This window comes from Botrytis porri, assembly GCF_014898465.1.
Source record: "Botrytis porri strain MUCL 3234 chromosome Unknown BPOR_017, whole genome shotgun sequence".
In the NCBI taxonomy this organism is placed as follows: domain Eukaryota; kingdom Fungi; phylum Ascomycota; class Leotiomycetes; order Helotiales; family Sclerotiniaceae; genus Botrytis; species Botrytis porri.
This window is the reverse complement of record NW_024066091.1, coordinates 713494-732224: the sequence shown is the minus strand read 5'-3', so window position 1 is coordinate 732224 and position 18731 is coordinate 713494. Positions and strand designations below refer to the sequence as shown.

General features: G+C 20.5%; 1 protein-coding gene across 1 annotated transcript; it reads right to left on the bottom strand.

The window, feature by feature from the left end:
- Positions 1 to 16993: 16993 nt before the first annotated feature.
- On the bottom strand, positions 16994 to 17459 carry EAF01_010724 (uncharacterized protein; the record flags this gene model as incomplete). The annotated part of the gene is made up of 3 exons (XM_038918981.1): positions 16994 to 17157; positions 17216 to 17353; positions 17450 to 17459. The coding sequence occupies 3 exons, from the start codon at positions 17457 to 17459 to the stop codon at positions 16994 to 16996; spliced, it is 312 nt and encodes a 103-aa protein (XP_038765684.1).
- Between the last annotated feature and the right edge of the window lie 1272 nt (positions 17460 to 18731).

Below are 18731 nucleotides of genomic sequence, written 5' to 3'. Positions count from 1 at the left end.
TCAAAATATTATAAAAGCTATAGTTAATTATAATATTATATTCCTTTTAAGAAGTTATCTTCACTTTCTAATACTTTAAGTTTTTTAGGAATCCTATTATAACCTTTAATTTATTATTTATAAGTCTTATATTCACCTTCTCTTATAATATATTAGTAATATATAATTTCTTCTTAAAGCCTGATATCTCTTATTCTTTTTCCTTCTATTAAATTACTCTATTAATATAGAACATAATATATTAGAGTTTATTAAACCACTTTATTAATATAAGGAACAAGATTATATTATAGAACTAAATATTTATTTATTTATTTATTTATTTATTTATTAATTTACATCCAGGGGGCAAGCCATAAAGGCTCGCCACAACCTCCTAGGGGGTATTAGGAATGAATTAAGCTAATAGTTCTATATATATATAATTGTCCGCTTAACTAAGTGTTTTGTTCTTTTATAATTATAATGCTAATGGAGAATGAGTAATACTATAAGTATTATTTATTGTTTCTGTTAGTAAGTTTACATTGTTTAGTTTATTTTATATTGAAGAGTTTAGGGGTTGTTTAAGATCTTGAAAAAGGTAGGGTTTATAAGTTGGTAAAGATTAGGGTGATTGTGAGTTGTTATAAATAAATAGTTATATTATTGAAAAAGAAAAAGGGATATTATATTCATTTAAATATAAATAGAATTATTTCTTAAAAGTAAAAAAATAGAATAATAATGAAACGAAAACTTTTATTGAGGTTAAAAGATTGAAAAGAGATTCCAATTTCTTTTCTTAATTATATATAAATAATAAACTATAAATTCAAAAATGATTAAGCTTCAAAAAAATAGATATTGATTGAAAAATGGTTTAGAGTAAAAGCAAGCACGAATTACTTTATTATTGAGCCAGCCACTCTTTATAGAGAACAATGATCATTTTGTTAATATAGAACTAAATAATTGAATAAAATTGAAATAATAAATATAATAATATACACTTTATATTGAAAAATCATTATTTATTCAATTATAATTAATAGTATATTATCTATTATATAAGATGATATCGAAATTAATATTTTATAATAATATTATATATTAATATAAAATATTATATATTTAAATTAATATATTATAAATGTTTTTCAAAAAATCTAGCTTTTCTTTTAATTATATAGAATAATTATAGATATATTAATAAAATATCAAATATTATATTAATATATCTTTTATAAAATATTTCTTAAAAAAAGTAAAGTCTTTTAAAAAGTTTTTATTCTTCATTTTCTTATATTTAAAAACTTTCTTTTTTGTAATTGGAATCCTTCTATAAGGTTTTTAAGTATTAAAAAATCTAGATTATTATAGGAATCTATAGTTTAATCTTTTTTATTAATTTTATTTAATATAATAAGTTTATTATTAATAATAATAATATTAATAATTTTGATATAGATATATTAAACCCTTTTTTTATTTTATTAATAATAATATCTTTTTAATTTAAGTAGATATTAATTCGACAATTTTAGGAAGAAATAGAAGGTAATATTTTAATTTGAATATAATAAAGATTAATGGGTTTTTCCAAGAAAATCTTTCCTTAGTTTTTTCGTGTTTTTTTTCTTATATTCAATATAATAAATCTATTATTAATAATATTAATATTGATAATTCTAATATAAATATACTAAATTCCCCTTTTCAATATTAATATTAATATCTCCTTAATTTAAATAAGTATCAATTCAACAATTTTAAAAGGAAATGAAGAATAATATTTTAATTCAAATGTAATAAAGATTAATAGGTTTTTCCAAGAAAATCTTTCCTTAGTTTTTTCGTGTTTTTCTTTTATATTGAATATAATCAATAAAAAAGATTGAATTATAGATTTCTATAATAATTTAGATCTTTCAATATTTAAAGGTTTTATAAAGAAATTTTAATTATAAAGAAAAAGATTTTTAAGTATAAGAAAATAAAAAATGGAAACTTTTTCAAAGGTCTTATTTTTTTTAAGGAATATCTTATAAAAAATATATTAATATATTTATAATTATTCTATATAAATAAAGAGAAAACTTAAACCTTTTTAAAAAATATTTATAATATATCAATTCAAATATATAATATTTTATATTAATATATAATATTATTATGAAATATTAATTTCAATATTACCTTATATAATAGATAATATATTATCAATTATAATTAAAGAAATAATAATTCTTTAATATAGAGTATATATTATTAAAACAATAATATCTCAATAATATTATATTTATTATTTCAATCTTATTTAATCATTTAACTTTATAATATAATTTTGTTTTCTATATCCATAAAGTAATTCAATAAATTCTAATATATTATATTCTATAATGATAGAATAATCTAATAGAAAGAAAGAAAATGGAAAATATTAAACTTTAAGAAGAAATCATATATTTTTAATATATTATAAGAAAAGGTAAATATAAGACTTATAAATAATAGATTAAAAGTTATAATAAAATCTCTAAAAGATTCGAAATATTAAAGAGTAAAAATAATCTTTTAAAAGGAATATGATATTATAATTAATTATGACTTTTATAATATTTTAAAAGGAGTTAAATAGAAAAAGAAGGATTATTATAATAAAGTAGGAAATGTAAGGTTTTTATAAATATATTAAGGGATTTAATAAGGGAAAGGTTTTTGAATAGAATAAATCTATAATATAAATAATTCAAAGAATTTGAAAGGATTGTTCAAAAGATTGCCTGTAGGTTTTAATAAAAAAGTTTAAGGGGGAGTAGATTTTTATTTCTTTTTCCCAATTACTTTATTCAATTAGAATTATATATAAATGAATTATATAATCTTAATATAGCTAGATAAACCTAATCAATTATTAATTTACTATTACTACTATATTATAGTTCGATTTTTATAAAATAATCGATTAATTCCTAAATATTGATAAATAGAATAAACATTTTTAGATATAATGATAATATTATTAAGATTATTATATTAAATTGAAATCAATTTATATCTACTAAACAAAATGAAAACAATATATCTACTTTTACTATATTTCATTTTATAGTATTAAATAGAAACTTTATTTCAAAGAAATTAATAAAAATAATTACTTTAATATTATATTAGATTATTATTTAGCTAATAATAATTTGATTATATTTAATATCCTTAATCTTTTTTTATATTAAATATTCATTATATTTAATAATGAATCTTGAAATTATATTAATATTAATTACAATTCTAAACATTTTATTTTTATAATATCTTTCACTATTTGTATATATTTCGATTATTGATATATAAGCATTTATTATATTATTAAAAATATTTATTAATATAAAAAATGTTCTGAAAACTTCTTTGATATTATTATTATTAACCAAATATTGATCAATAAAACAATTTTTATTATTGTTATCATCTTTTTAATTATCATTTTATTTAATATTTGTAACAAATTGATTATATCATTTCTTGAAGTTTTTATTGTCAAGATTGTTATATTTGATATAATGATTTGATTTGAATTAGTCTTTTTTTTCTTAATTATATTTATAATATTAATAGTTTTTTTTATATAATAAAAAAAAAAATTTGTTCTGACCCTTATTTAATAGTATAATTAAAGATTGTCTTGTATTATATTTGTTATAAGATTTTCAAAAAGAAAAACAAAAAGAGTTGTTATTATTAAAACATTGATTTATAAAGAAAGTTTTAGTAATTAATATATTATTTTAGAAATATCTTTTGATAAGAAATAATAATTTATTTAAACTAATTTATAAAATTAGTAATATAAAAATAAAAGTTATAAATGGTATTTTAATATTTCAGAATATTATTATATATAGATAAAATCTCAATATAATATAATCAACAGTTGTACATTATTATAAGAATAATATACTAAAGAAAATAAAGATTTACAATTATAATGTTGAACATTTCTTAAAGTTTTATATTAAAGTTTTATATTAAAGTTTTTCTCGATATATATCTTGAATAAAATATTATTTTATTTCAATAATATATTTTATTAATATTTTGATTTTTCAGAATTATTAATTATTATATTATATAAATCTTAATATAAATCAAAAAGATTATTAAATTTCATTTGATAATAAATTTTAATTATATTTGAAAATATAATTGAAAAAGCAATTATATATATTTTAATTAATATGTATAATTTACAAGAATATTCTCTAAATATAGAGATTTTTAAATCAAACGAATTATTAATATCTTTTTATAAATCATTATTTATATAGATTTTTAAAAGATTAATAAGATAATAGTTTTGATTATAATAATCAATTATATTTTGATTACAATTAAAATAAAAATTATAATCCCTAATATCTTTATTATTATAATTACTTTTATTATTTCCTTAATCATTTTTATAATCATTGTTAAAATTATTAGAATTCTTATTATTAGATGAATTGTTTAGATTTGATAATATAACATTGTTAAATTTCAATGAAATTATATTATATTTCCTTAATAATTTAGATCTTTATAGATTCTTTAAAAGTAATATTTCTTTTAGAATAGTAAAATATATATTCTTAAAATTATATATAAAACATTTATTTAAAACAATAAGATATATATCCTTTGATCATGTTTAGGATGTTTATTAGAAAGATCTATAATATTCTTACAATTCTAAGGTTTACTAATTTGTAATATCAAGTTAAATCTAATAAAAAGAATAATTCATTTTATAAATACAAAAGGTTATATTTTATTAATTTAATATTCAAAAAATTAATTCCTAATTTATTTATAATATTTAGAATAAGAAAAAGTCTTTATTAATACATTCTTAATTTCAATTTTGATATTAATATATATATCATATCAATAAAGTAATTTATAAAAACAAAATAATATTTTCTTTTATATATTGTTTAAATATTTATTATTAAAATATATAAAATCATTATAAATAAGTTTTCATGAATTAGTATTTATAAGTCCATTATCTTTATATTTAACGATTTTATATCAAATAGAAGATTCAACATATCTCTAATGATTATTATAAAGTTTAAATTTTTTATATATATTTCTAGCAATCAAAAACACGAAAAAACCAAGGAAAGACTTCTTTGGAAAAACCTATTAATCTTTGTTATATTCAAAATAAAAAAGCTGTCAATATTCTTTTTTGTAATTATTAAATCAATATCTATTTAGATTAGGAAGATATTCTTATTAATACTAAAAAAAAGGATTTAATATACTCATATTAACATTATTAATATTAATATTATTAATAATAGATTTATTATATTGAATATAATTAATAAAAAAGATTAAATTATAAATTCTTATAATAATTCAGGTTTTTCAGATTTGAAGGTTTTATAAAAGAATTTCATTTATAAAGAAAAAGATTCTTGAATATAGGAAAATGAAGCATGAAAACTCTTCAAAAAGCCTTGATTTTTTAAAGAGATATTTTATAAAAGATAAACCAATATAGTATTTGATATTCAATTAATATGTTTATAGCTATTTTATATGAATAAGAAGAAAAGCTAAATGTTTCAAAAAACATTTATAATATGTCTGATTTAGGTATATAGTATTTTACACTAATATACAATATTACTATAAAATACTAATTATAATATTATTATCTTGTATAGTATATATTATATTATTAACTATAATTAAAGGAATAATAATTCTTTAGTGTAAAGTGTATATTATTAGAGTAACGATATTCCGATATTATTATATCTGTTATTTCGATTTTATTTAATCATTGAGTTCTATAATATAGTTTTATTCTTTATATTAATAGAATAGTTTAATAGGTTTTAATATAGTATGTTCTATATTAAAATAATCTAATAGGAAGAAAAGGAATAAAAAAATTAAATTTTAAAAAGAAATTATATATTATTAATACATTATAGAAGAAGGTGAATATAAGATCTATAAGTCATAAATTAGAGGTTATCATAAAACAATCCTTAAAGGATTCGAAACATTAAAGAATAAAGATAATTATTTAAGAGGAATATAATATTATAATTAATTATAGCTTTATAATATTTTGAAAAGAATTGAATAGAAAAAAAAGGATTATTATAATAGCATAGGAAGTATAGGGTTTTTATAAATATATTAAAGGATTTATAAACAAAAGGTTTTTAAATAAAATAAATATATAATATAAAGAATTTAAAGAATTTGAAAGGCTTATTAAAAAGGTTATTTGAGGGTTTTAATAGGAAAGTTTGAGAAAGAGTAAGGTTTTATTTCTTTTTTCTATTTACTTTATTCAATTAGAATTATATATAAGTATATCATATAATCTTAATATAGCTAGATAGATTGAATGGATTATGAATTTACTATTACTACTACTATATTTCTAGTCTTTAATAAATTTTTTAGGAACGAATATTAAGGATTAAAAAAATCTAATCAAAATTGAAATCCTTTCTCCAAGTTTATTTTATAAATTATTTCTAATAAATATATTATTATAGTTAATTAAAATTAATAATACATAAATATTAGAAGTTCTTAGTCTTTTTAATAATTTACAACTCTTTTCTTTTTTAAAGATATTAGGTTTCTTTAATATATTTATAGAAAAAAGTAATAAAAATGAAAAATAAAAGACAAAAGGGTTTTCAAATAATAAGTTAAGTAATTTGTAATATTAATAATTAATATTGATTTAAGAAGGATATTAAAAACATAATATTTATAGTATTTGTAGGTTTTAAATATCTATATTATATTTTATTTAAAGAGTTAGTTAAGTATAGGAAGTTGTAGGTTTGTATAGATATTATAAGAGAAGCTAGTCTCTTTGGTTTTTGTTTGAGGTTATTATATTTTGTATTCATTAAAGACAAAAATATAGTAGCTAATGAATTGAAGTTATTCACTAGATCCTAATGATCAGTATTCATACATATATTATTAAAAGTAATTATTATTAAAGAATTGTTGTAAGCATTCATTAATATAAAGAATATTCTAAAAACTTCTTTAATATTATTATTATTAATAAAATATTGATTAATAAGAATATTCTTCTTATTACTATTATTCTCTTAATTACCATTTTGTTTAATATCTACAACAAATTCATTATATTATTTCTTAAAGTTTTTATTATTAAAATTATTATAATCAATATAATAATTCAATTTGAATTAATCTTTCTCTTTTTAATTATATTTATAATACTTATAATCTTTCTTCTTATAACTAAAGAAATGATACTTATCCTTACTCTTATTTAATAATATAGTAAAGAACTATTTTCTATGATATTTATTATAAGGTTTTCGAAAAAAATAATATAAAAAATAATATAAAAAGTTATCATTACAAAACATTAATTTATAAAAAAAGTTTCGATTTTTGATATATATTGTTTTGAAAATATTTTTTAATCAAAATCAATAATATTAAAACAAAGATTGCAAATGATATTATAATATTCTAGAATATTATTATATGTAAATAAAATCTTGATATAATAGAATTAGAAATCCTATATTAGTTTAAAAATAATATATTAAAGAAAATAGAGATTTATAATTATAATATTGAATACTTCTTAAAGATCTATATTAATATTCTTTTTAATATATATCTTAAATGAAATATTATTTTGTTTTAAGAATATATTTCATTGATCCTTCAATCCTTTAAAGTTGTTAATCATTATATTATATAAACTTTAATATATGATAAAAGGGTTATTGAAATTTATTTAATAATAGTCTTAAATTACACTTAAAAGTATAATTAAAAAGACAATTATATTTATTCTAATTAGTATAAACACTTTACAACAATATTCCTTAAATATAAAGATCTTTAAATACAATAAATTATTATTTTTATAAATCTTTAAAAGATTAATAAAACAAGAATTCTAATTACAATAGTCAATTGCGTTTTCGTTATAATTGAAATAGTAATCATGATTCTTATTATCTTTATTATTATAATTACCTTTATTATTACCTCAATCATTTTTATAGTTATTATTAAAATTATCAAAATCAGTATTAAATAATTCAGTTAGATTTAATAATATACCTTTATCGAACTTCAATAAAGTTGTATTATATTTTCTTAATAATTCAAATCTTTATAAATTCTTTAATAGTAATATCTTTTTTAAAATAATGAAATTTATATTCCCAAAACTACATTCAAAATATTTATTAAAAAGATTTATAATATTCTTATAATTCTAAGGGTTTTTAGTTTATAATATTGAACTGAATGTGATAGAAAAAAAAATTATTTTATAAATACCAAAGATTATATTTTATTAATTTGATATTCAAAAAGTTGATCTCTAATTTATTTTTAATATTTAAAACAAAAAAAAACCTTTATTAATATATTCTTAATTTCAATCTGAATATTAATATATATATTATATTGATGAAATAATTTTTAAAAATAAAGTAATATTCTTTTCTATACATTATTTGAATATTTATTATTGAAATATATAAAATTATCATAAATAAGTTTCTATAAATTAATACTTATAAGTTTATCATTTTTATATTCAATAATTTTATATTAAATAAAAGTAATAATATATTTTTTATAATCATTATTATTGGTTCGAGAAGGATATAGAAAATGTAGTACTCATGGTTTCGTAGATTCTAAATATCTATATTGTATTCTATTTAAAGAGCTAGCTAAGTTACAAAAAGTTATAGGTCTTATATAAACGCTACAAAAAGAGCTAGTCTCTTCTACTCTTACTTGAAGCTATTAAATCCCGTATTCGCTAAAGACTATAATATAATAGCTAATAAATTGAAGCTATTCACTAGATTCTAATGATCAGTGTTCATACAATTATGAAACTTGAATCTTTCATATATATTTCTGCCTTTTAATAAGTCTTTTGGAAATATAAATATTAGGGATTTAAGAGATTTAATTAAAATTAAAATTCTTTCTTTAAGTTTATTTTACAAATTATTTTCGATAAATATATTATTATAATTAGTTATAATTAATGATTTGTAAATATCAAAAGTCTTTAATCTTTCTAATAACTTAAAACCCTCTTCTTTTTCAAAAATACTAAATTTCTTTAATATAATTATATGAAAAAGTAATAAGAATGAAAAAGTAAAGAAAAATAAAACGTTTTTTAAATAATTAATCAAATAATTTTTAATCTTACTAATTAATATTAATTCAAAAAGAATATAAAAAGCATGATACCTATAATATCTATAAGTTTTAAATACCTATATTATATTTTATATAAAGAATTAATTAAGTATAAGAAGTTATAAGTTTTATATAACTATAAAAAAAATTAGTATCTTTTGTTTTCATTTAAAACTATTATATTCTGCATTTATTAAAGACTGTAATATAATAGCTAATGAATTAATGTTATTTACTAGATCCTAATGATTAATGTTCATATAATTATGAAGATTTTTTTAAGATTACATATATTATATATAATTGATTAAATATCTTAAGATATCAAGCTTTATTTTAATTATATAAATAATCTTTACTTATATTAAATATTTTAATGCTTGAACTTTAATATTCTTATTTTAATAAATGATATAAAAAAGATTTTTCATTAGAATAATAATGATGAAATTACTTTTATGTTTAAAAAAAACTCGAAAAAATATATTTTATTAAAAGAAAAATAAGTATACATTTCTCTATAAATTTCGTCATTATATTGATGACTATAATTAAAAAGGAGGTATAAATAATTCTATAATAATTTGATATTTAATTTCATTTCTGTTTTATTTTATTTTTAAAAAGTGTACCATTATTAGGACTATAAAAGTTAGAATAATTGGATATTATGTTTATAATTCTATAAAGATAATTAATAATTTCTTAGTTTTAATATTATATAAAACTGTTATTATTTATATTATATTTTATTTTATTTATAAAATAGAGATGTAAAATAATAGAAAACTAAACTTTCTCACATTCTATATGTATATTATTATTTTATTATTTATAAATAAATTGATTAATATATTAATTATTTAAACAAACACTTGTACTTATAATCAAAAGAATACTTTTTATTTAAAAAACTATTCTTATTATTATCATTTTTAAAGTTTTCAATATTCTTTTAGCTAATATTATATTAAATAAAATCAAGCTCTATTTCATTATATATATTTGAATAATAAATATCAATTATTCAATAATTCATTAAATACAATTCCTATTTATCAATAAAAATAAGAAAACTAATTATTAATAAATCTCTAAAACAAAAATTCAATGCTTTGAAATCCTTTCCTTAAATATTATTCAATTTATATCAAAATCTTATTCTTTCTTTTTAAGATATAAAACCAATTTAATAAATAATTTAATAAAAAGATTATTATAATCAACTTTAAAAATGAATAATTCTAAAAAAAATTTCAATAAGACCTCAATTTTCTTAAATGATTCTAAAAAAGATGAAAAAGGAATGAAACCTATTAGGTATAGATATATGATATACTGAAACAAAAAGCAATTAATTATAGATTTTAACTTAAATAATTATACTCTTTATATTGTTCATATAGAGGTAATTGGGTTTGAATAAGTTTTTAATATACCTTTAGAATCTTTTTATTTAATCAATACTATTTATCAATAATCTAATACCTACACGAAAATGTATCAAACTTATCTCAATAAGCTTTTCATATTTACTAAAATGTTGTACAAATTTTTATAATCAAAATCCATTAGTCCTCTAATTATATCAAAATGAAAGAAATAAGACAATTGATAAGCTTGTAAAGCTTAACTATTATGAATTTATTTAGGATTTGAAATTTATAATAAAACATATTATCAACAGAATAGATATTATTATCAATATATTTGGTTTTTGTTTAGAAGAAATCTAATAATGAAAATAATAATTTACTTTTCAGGAATTTATAATAAATAAAGTCTTTTTTATAAAATAAAACTTTTTTTAAACTAAATTTATTAAGCATAATATTATAAAAGATTCAAGTATTTGAATGTTGATCTAGAATGCTTTTATAATTATCAAAAAACCTTTAAGCATTTAACGCTATATTACACATCGTTAGTTTAATCTAGAAAATAATTTAAATAATCATTTTTATTCTCATTCTTATTGATAATGAAAGATTTTAGTTATCTTTTGTTTCTAATATTATAGTTATGAATATTAGCTGAATTGCTTAATATCATTTTGATTTTATACTAGTATTTATTTATACTAAAAAATATTTTTCCTCTTTCTCTTTCTTTCTTTTCTCTTATCTTTTTCTAATAGAATTCTTTTTTTTAATATCTAATAAAAACGATAATTAGGAACATAGCGAATACCTTCTTTATATATATATATATATTTGATCTTAATAATATTTATAAAAACTAATCCTGAAAGCTATATATCTAATTATTCTTCAGAATTATATTTAGCTTTTTAAAATTTCTGAAAAATATTAATCCCATTTTAACCAACCAAAAAGGAATCATTTAAATAAGCTTTTTTGTTCCTATATATAGATCTGTTTTCTATAATACTAAATAAATCTATAGCTTAATATATTCTTATATTCTTTAGGAGATTCTTAAGGTTGGTTTTATACTAACCCATTGAATATTAATAAATATTACTATTACTACTACTATTAGGCTGTAATAATTAGTATATTATATTAATATCTTATAATTAATACTGGCCAGGCCCTCATGCTTATCTGTTCTACTACTATAATGAACATAAAGAGGATATACTAGTATTGGATCGAAAAGTAATATTCCTAATTGTTTCAATTATATCAAATAATAATATACCTTGTCTTAATAAGACGAAAAGAATTATTAACATTAAAAAATATAAAAAAACAAATTGTTTTAATAAAAAAGATAATGTAGATTATCCTATTAATGATCTTATCACTATCATAATTAAAGGATTTCATATAAATAGAATACTCTCTGATTTATATAAAATATTTATTGGAAACAAAAGCTTTCTTTATTATTATTACTTTGTTATTTAAATTTATGAAAAGAAAAAAAATCCTTATTATTATATAATTATATCGAATTTCAGATAGAATTAGGAATACAACTTTTTATATTTATTAAATCTTTTACTAATTATATTTATTGAAAAGTAAATTAGAAATATTATTATTTATATAGATAAAGATTTAATTTATAATAATGATTAAAATACCTAAAATATTAATCAAAAAAGATTTTCAATAACGTTTATATATTTTTATTAAAGAGTAAAATTAAATAGTTTATGAAGCAAAATAATTCATTTATATTTGATAAGTAATTTTCAATCTTAATATTAAATATTAATTGAATTCTAATTTCTATTCAATATGTAATTATAAAGAAGATTTACTTGAAAAATATAATTTTAGATTTAATAAAGATTATAAGACTTTTTGAATAACTTATATTCTTAAACTTTATTATCTTTATAAAGATTTCAAAACTAATAATGAATATGATATAAAGAAAAAGTTAAGTATAAATATTGAAAGAAATGAATAAAGTAATAATATCTATAAAGATTATTGTAAGTATAAAGTTAATTATAGAGTTTATAAATTCCTTTCTAAAATCTATATCAAAAGTATTTATATAAAATATTATAAAAGAATTAAATATATTATTAAGTTTTATAATATTTATCTATTTATTTAAATATTATATTTGAAAATATCAAATTGCTTTTCAAAAATAACTAATATATTCAAAAGAATGTTCTATCAATTTTGATTATAATAATCAACTTTCAAAAGTAAGAATATATAAATATCTATTTTATTTTTTTATTTCTTCATTATATATAATTCATTTCTATTAATTAGAAATTATTAATATTTTGAATATAAAAATCTAAAGTTTTGTGATTTAAAGAAATTATTTAGACTTTCAAATTTTTTACTTAATAATATTATATAAGTAGTAGTAGTAGTAGTAGTAGTAGTAGTAGTAATAGTATTTATTAATATTCATTAAGCTGGTATAAGACCAACTCTGGGAATCTTTTGAGAAGTATAGGGATATACTAAGCTATAGATTTATTTAAATGTTTTAAAAAGTGATTTATATATATAAAGGTTGGGATCTATTTGAGTAATTTCTTCTTTATTAATTGAAATATGATTAATAGTATTCAGGACTTTAAAGAACTAGATATAGTTTTTAGAAATAAAAAGCATAAAGTTATAAGAGTATATATTTAGAAAAGTATATTTTAATATTATAAATCCTTTATTTTATTTCTAATCACTATTTTAAATTAGGTATAAGATGGAATAAGGTTTTATTAAGAAAAAAAGAAAAGAAAAGAAAGAATTAAAAAAGATAAATATTCTTAATAAGAATAAATATTAATATAAACCTAAATTATCTTAAGGTATTTGATTAGTATTAGTAATTATAATATTAGAAATGAGAAGTAGCTAAAACTTTTTATTATGGATAAGGGGGAAAGCAGAAGTAATTATTTAAATTATTTTCTAAATTAAGCTAACAATTTTCAATATAATATTAAATATTTTGAAATCTTTTAATAGTTATAGAAGTATTCTAAATTGAGATTTTAATATTTAAATTTTTTATAATATTATATAAAATCTTTATATTTTTTTATATATAATTAGAATATAATATAATATATTTTTTAATAAATTCAATTTAAAAGAAAGCTTCATTATATAGATAAGGTTTTATTTATTAAAAATATTTGAGAGTATAGATTATCATTTGTTTTATTAAAATTATTCAATTTAATTATAAAATCCTTTAATAATAATATTTATTTTATTAATAATAAGTTTTAAAATAAATCTTAAATTCTATATAAGTCTATAAATATTAAGGATGATAAGCTTATTAGTAATCTTGTTTTCCTTTATACTTATATGCTTGGAGGATGAATAAACTCTGATATTACAGATCTATATAATATCTTAACAAATATGGAAAATCTATTGAAAGGAATTCAATATATTTTTATATAAATATTAAATTATTAATATATTATTGATATAGAATTACAAATGTTATTTATTGAATAAAAAGATTCTCAAGGTATATTTAAGATTTATATAAACTTCAATTATCTTTAAATTAAAGATATATAGGATATTATTGATCAAACCTAAATTAATAATTATTTGCTTTTGTTTTAATATATTATATAGTTAATTGAAATAATTTAATAAATATATTAAAAATTGAAGAAAGGGTAAATATTAAATATTAATATTAAATGAGTATAAAAGCTATAAATTAATGATTTTTTAAGTATATTGTAAAAAGAATAATATTATATGTTTATATTTATTATTATATTTCAAATTATTTAATTTATTTATTTGATATTGACTGTTTCAATAATCTGAAATATTTATATAATAATTAAATTAATAGATCAATTAAGGTATATATTAAGTATATTTTTAAGATTAAATTCTCTGTAGTCTTTAAAGTTATATATAAAAAATCAATCATTTTTCAGAATATGAAATCAAGGTTTTAACGAATAGATTTAATTCTATTTAATTCAGAAGTTGTATTTTCAAAATTAAATATTCGAATTTATATATTTACTTTCTTTTTTTAATCTAAATTAATAAATCTTTCAAATTCTTTATAATCTAATTAAAGTTATTTTTTAATTAATATTAATTAAAGCTCGAATAATCTGTTATTCAATTAAGTTCCTTTATATCTATATTCAAGATTATATTAGTTTTAGTTAAAAATATAAAAATATTAGCTTATGAGAATATACTTTTAAATATAAAGATTTATATACTTCGAATAATGAATAAAATATTCAATAAATATCGATATATATAAAAAACTCAATTATATTAAGGAAAAGTATCTATTGATTAAAAGACTTTTAATGTATTATTTCAATAAAAGATTGATATTCAAATTCAATATGATAAGTATTAAAAAGAAAGGAATTCTAGTAGAAAAGTATTTTTTAATTAATATTACAGTAAATACGGAAAGATAGTATATAATATAAGAATCTATTAAAATAATAAAATAGATTTTAAATTATTAAATTATTAATAATTTTAATCAATCGGTTCAATTATCATTGAATAATATAGATTTAAAATCATTAAATAATATAAAAAGTAATAATCTAATGATATTAACGACCCGGTGATAAACTACGTTGTACAGAACACAACATTTATTACTTTAATAACTAAAAATCAATTTTGACTGTTTACAGCAGATACTCGATGAGTGTAATAATCAAATTAGAGTTAAACGAAACTTGAAATTTAGTAGTCCGCGTCTTGTAATGAGATAATTCAATATTATTTGTTATTTCAATGAAACTTAAGGGTCACAGCATATACTTCTATCTGCTATCAACACGCAATGGAGGTTTCAATAAGTCGATCAAGATAAAAGAACGTAAATCAAACTCCTCTTTTCTGGGATCCAGGAGTAACTCCTGAATACTGTCGATTTCGAGAAGATTGAAATCTCGCCTAACTCTCAAAAGAACAACAGCAACATGTAGGTTTCACCCCTTATAAGAGTATACATATAATACCTAGCACATATTATATCATATCATACACTGTGACTGATAGCTTTTCAACTTCCACTCATAACATCAAGCAACACATTAAACGACATCCTATTATCTCTTTCTTCCTACTCCGCATCCAGTCCACCCATATTCTATATATCCCCAATCACAACTTGATAATGCTCAACCTTAGTAGTCTTTCCAATACTCCAATTCTGCCTCTCCCTCTACAAAGAAGGAACGAGTTCGAGAGGTGAATATTTAAAATGCAGATCTGACATTTGGAACTTGTAACTGGAAATCTACCGGTAGACCCCAGCATAAAAGCAAATGACTACATTGGAGGCTACAGTGTCTTGTATATCGAGATGTCCTCGAGTCAAGCCTGTCCAGTGTACAAGTAGAACAAAGTATGAAGGTAAGGTGCCAATTACCCAACCTAAATAAAGTGCCTTCGTCACAAGCTAAATTCAAGTTCTCTTCATGTGCATGCAGGACAAAAGAGCGGCTCAAGGACGAACAAACAAAGATGAACCAGGCATGAGAAGGTCATCCCCTGCTACGAAGCAGGAATATATATTTCACAACGAGAAATCAGAGTCACCGGTGAAGGTCATATCTATTACCAAAGATGGTAAAGTGGGAGGATTGTGAAGTTGAATGAGATATGGTGAATTAGACGACACAAAATCATTTCAAACCGAAACAGTATCACTGTACAGTATAGCAGGATTCAGACAGTGTCGAATTCATGTACCAGTGGCATGGATATTTACATAATATTATCTCATGAGATCAAACGATACAAAGCAAGTGGGAATACTCAGTTCATGTAGTAGCTAAAGGTCCTGATGAAATTCATCTCGTACTATTGGAAACCCCAGATGAATGTACTAGATACAACTATACTATTCGAGAACATCAGTTGCCGTCAAGGCAAACAAGCATGATAAAGCCAAAATAGCCAAGGTGAGTTCTACAGAGGGCATAAAATGGAAGAAGGCAGTGACGCGAGGAGTGCGGCGGTAAAGGAAGAAAAGTGGTACCACCCAGGGATGGCGTGTCGTCCGAATTTAGTGCCAAGCAGTAACAACAACAATACTGAAAGAAACGTACAGAAAATCAATCACGAGTTTGAACAGATATATTAAGATCAAGAATTGTACGTTGATGGTTTTGATTATCTCATGGACCAACCATGCCGGAGTACCCCAAATATCCTTATGATACAATAAACACCTGAAAGCAAAGACCCATTTCCGTAACACACCCATCTTCCGACACAACAAGTCGAGGAAGAAAATTCATAATAGACGTAGAAAAGAACCGTAAATATGCAACCTTTTAACCACCGAAACCGTAGAGAGTACGTCCTTGGCGCTTGAGTGCGTAGACAACGTCGAGGGATGTGACAGTCTTTCTTTTGGCGTGCTCAGTGTATGTGACAGCGTCGCGGATAACACCCTCCAGGAAGCTCTTCAGAACACCACGGGTCTCCTCGTAGATCACTAAGTGAGAACGTTAGATGTATGTTCGTGTGACGAGATGTGCGAAGTGGCAACTTACTGGCCGAGATACGCTTGACACCACCACGACGTGCGAGACGTCTAATAGCTGGCTTAGTTATGCCTTGGATGTTGTCTCTCAAAATCTTGCGATGACGCTTAGCACCACCCTTTCCGAGACCCTTGCCACCCTTTCCGCCTGTGAAGACGCGTTAATAAATTGAACGCGATGGAAGGATGTCATGAATCCAATTGGATGAAGGTGAGGTAAGGCAAGGACAGGAAAGATACTTACGTCCAGTCATGATGAATGTGGGTTATTAAAAGAAGGTTGTGTGTTTGGGGTATTGGTATTTGGTTGCTTGGAACTTTGGAATGGCGTTGTGGAATAGAATATGGAGATAATAACAAGAATTGGTACTTGGGCAGAAGTTCTGTAGTTCTTATCAAAAGATGCACTAAGGCCCCTTCCGCATCACCACGCTAAGTTCAACAACACGCTAACCCCAATCGGCTCAACATCAACAACAGGCCAGAGCAAGCTTGGTAATCATAGACTGAAATTATGATTGGCTGGGTGGAGAAACTAAGAATGCCGGATTAATTGATTCATGCAACAAGGCTGTATGTAGAATTAGGAAGAAGTTAGAACAGAACGTAATGGGCAGATTGCTCGATTACGGATGAGGATAGGGTTTTACGCTTCATGGGGTCGGTCGGTACAGTCACATATGTATGTATTGATACCAACCACTCTGATAGGTGATAGGTAGATCGTAGGGCAGGTAGACAGCGAAGAGGAGTACGGAATTATATTCACAAAGCATTCGTGGGTGGATAAGTAAATGCAATTAATTCAGTTCCTCTCAGAATTGCTTTCACCAACTCACCATCGGCTTTGAGTCATTGCTGAGATGGTCACATCAGGTTGAAACTCGGGGGTGTAGCACAAAGTCTTTCAAGCGCTGTAGGGTGTCCTTCTTTTCTTGAAAGATGATTACTGGGTGGTTGTAAGCATTTACCAGCAGGATTAAACCAGTAGTATATACCGCAGTGGTTGTCACTTCCATTTGCCTTTCGTTGCATAGTATATCTACATTCAGATTCAAATGCCATGTCACCACACAATACCCAAACCTACTACCAGTTCCCATTTCGCAATCCTTCTTTCGGATCTTTCCCCAGTGTATTCACAGTCCGGTTGCACTTGACTGGGTAGCTGCATGATGAGATCCTTGTTTTAAGAACCAATCCACTTTGTACCGCTTTGAGAAATGCCAGTTGAATTATTATTGGTCAGTTTGCTGTAAAAAACAAAAGTTCTTTTTTCAAGCGATTTGAACGACTCAAAGCTCCTTCCTTTCCCACAGATTCCACTAGCGTGTTTTTTCTACAAAAGCACAGCCAAATCAATCACTCACTAGCGTACTTTCGGATACAAATAATCGCCATCGCCCATTTCTATCTCTTTTCTTCTACATCACAGAACCACCATTTGAATATCCACTTCAGCAATTTCATCAATCCACAACAACCATAAAAGAACTCCATCAAAGTATCCATTAGAAGTATCAACA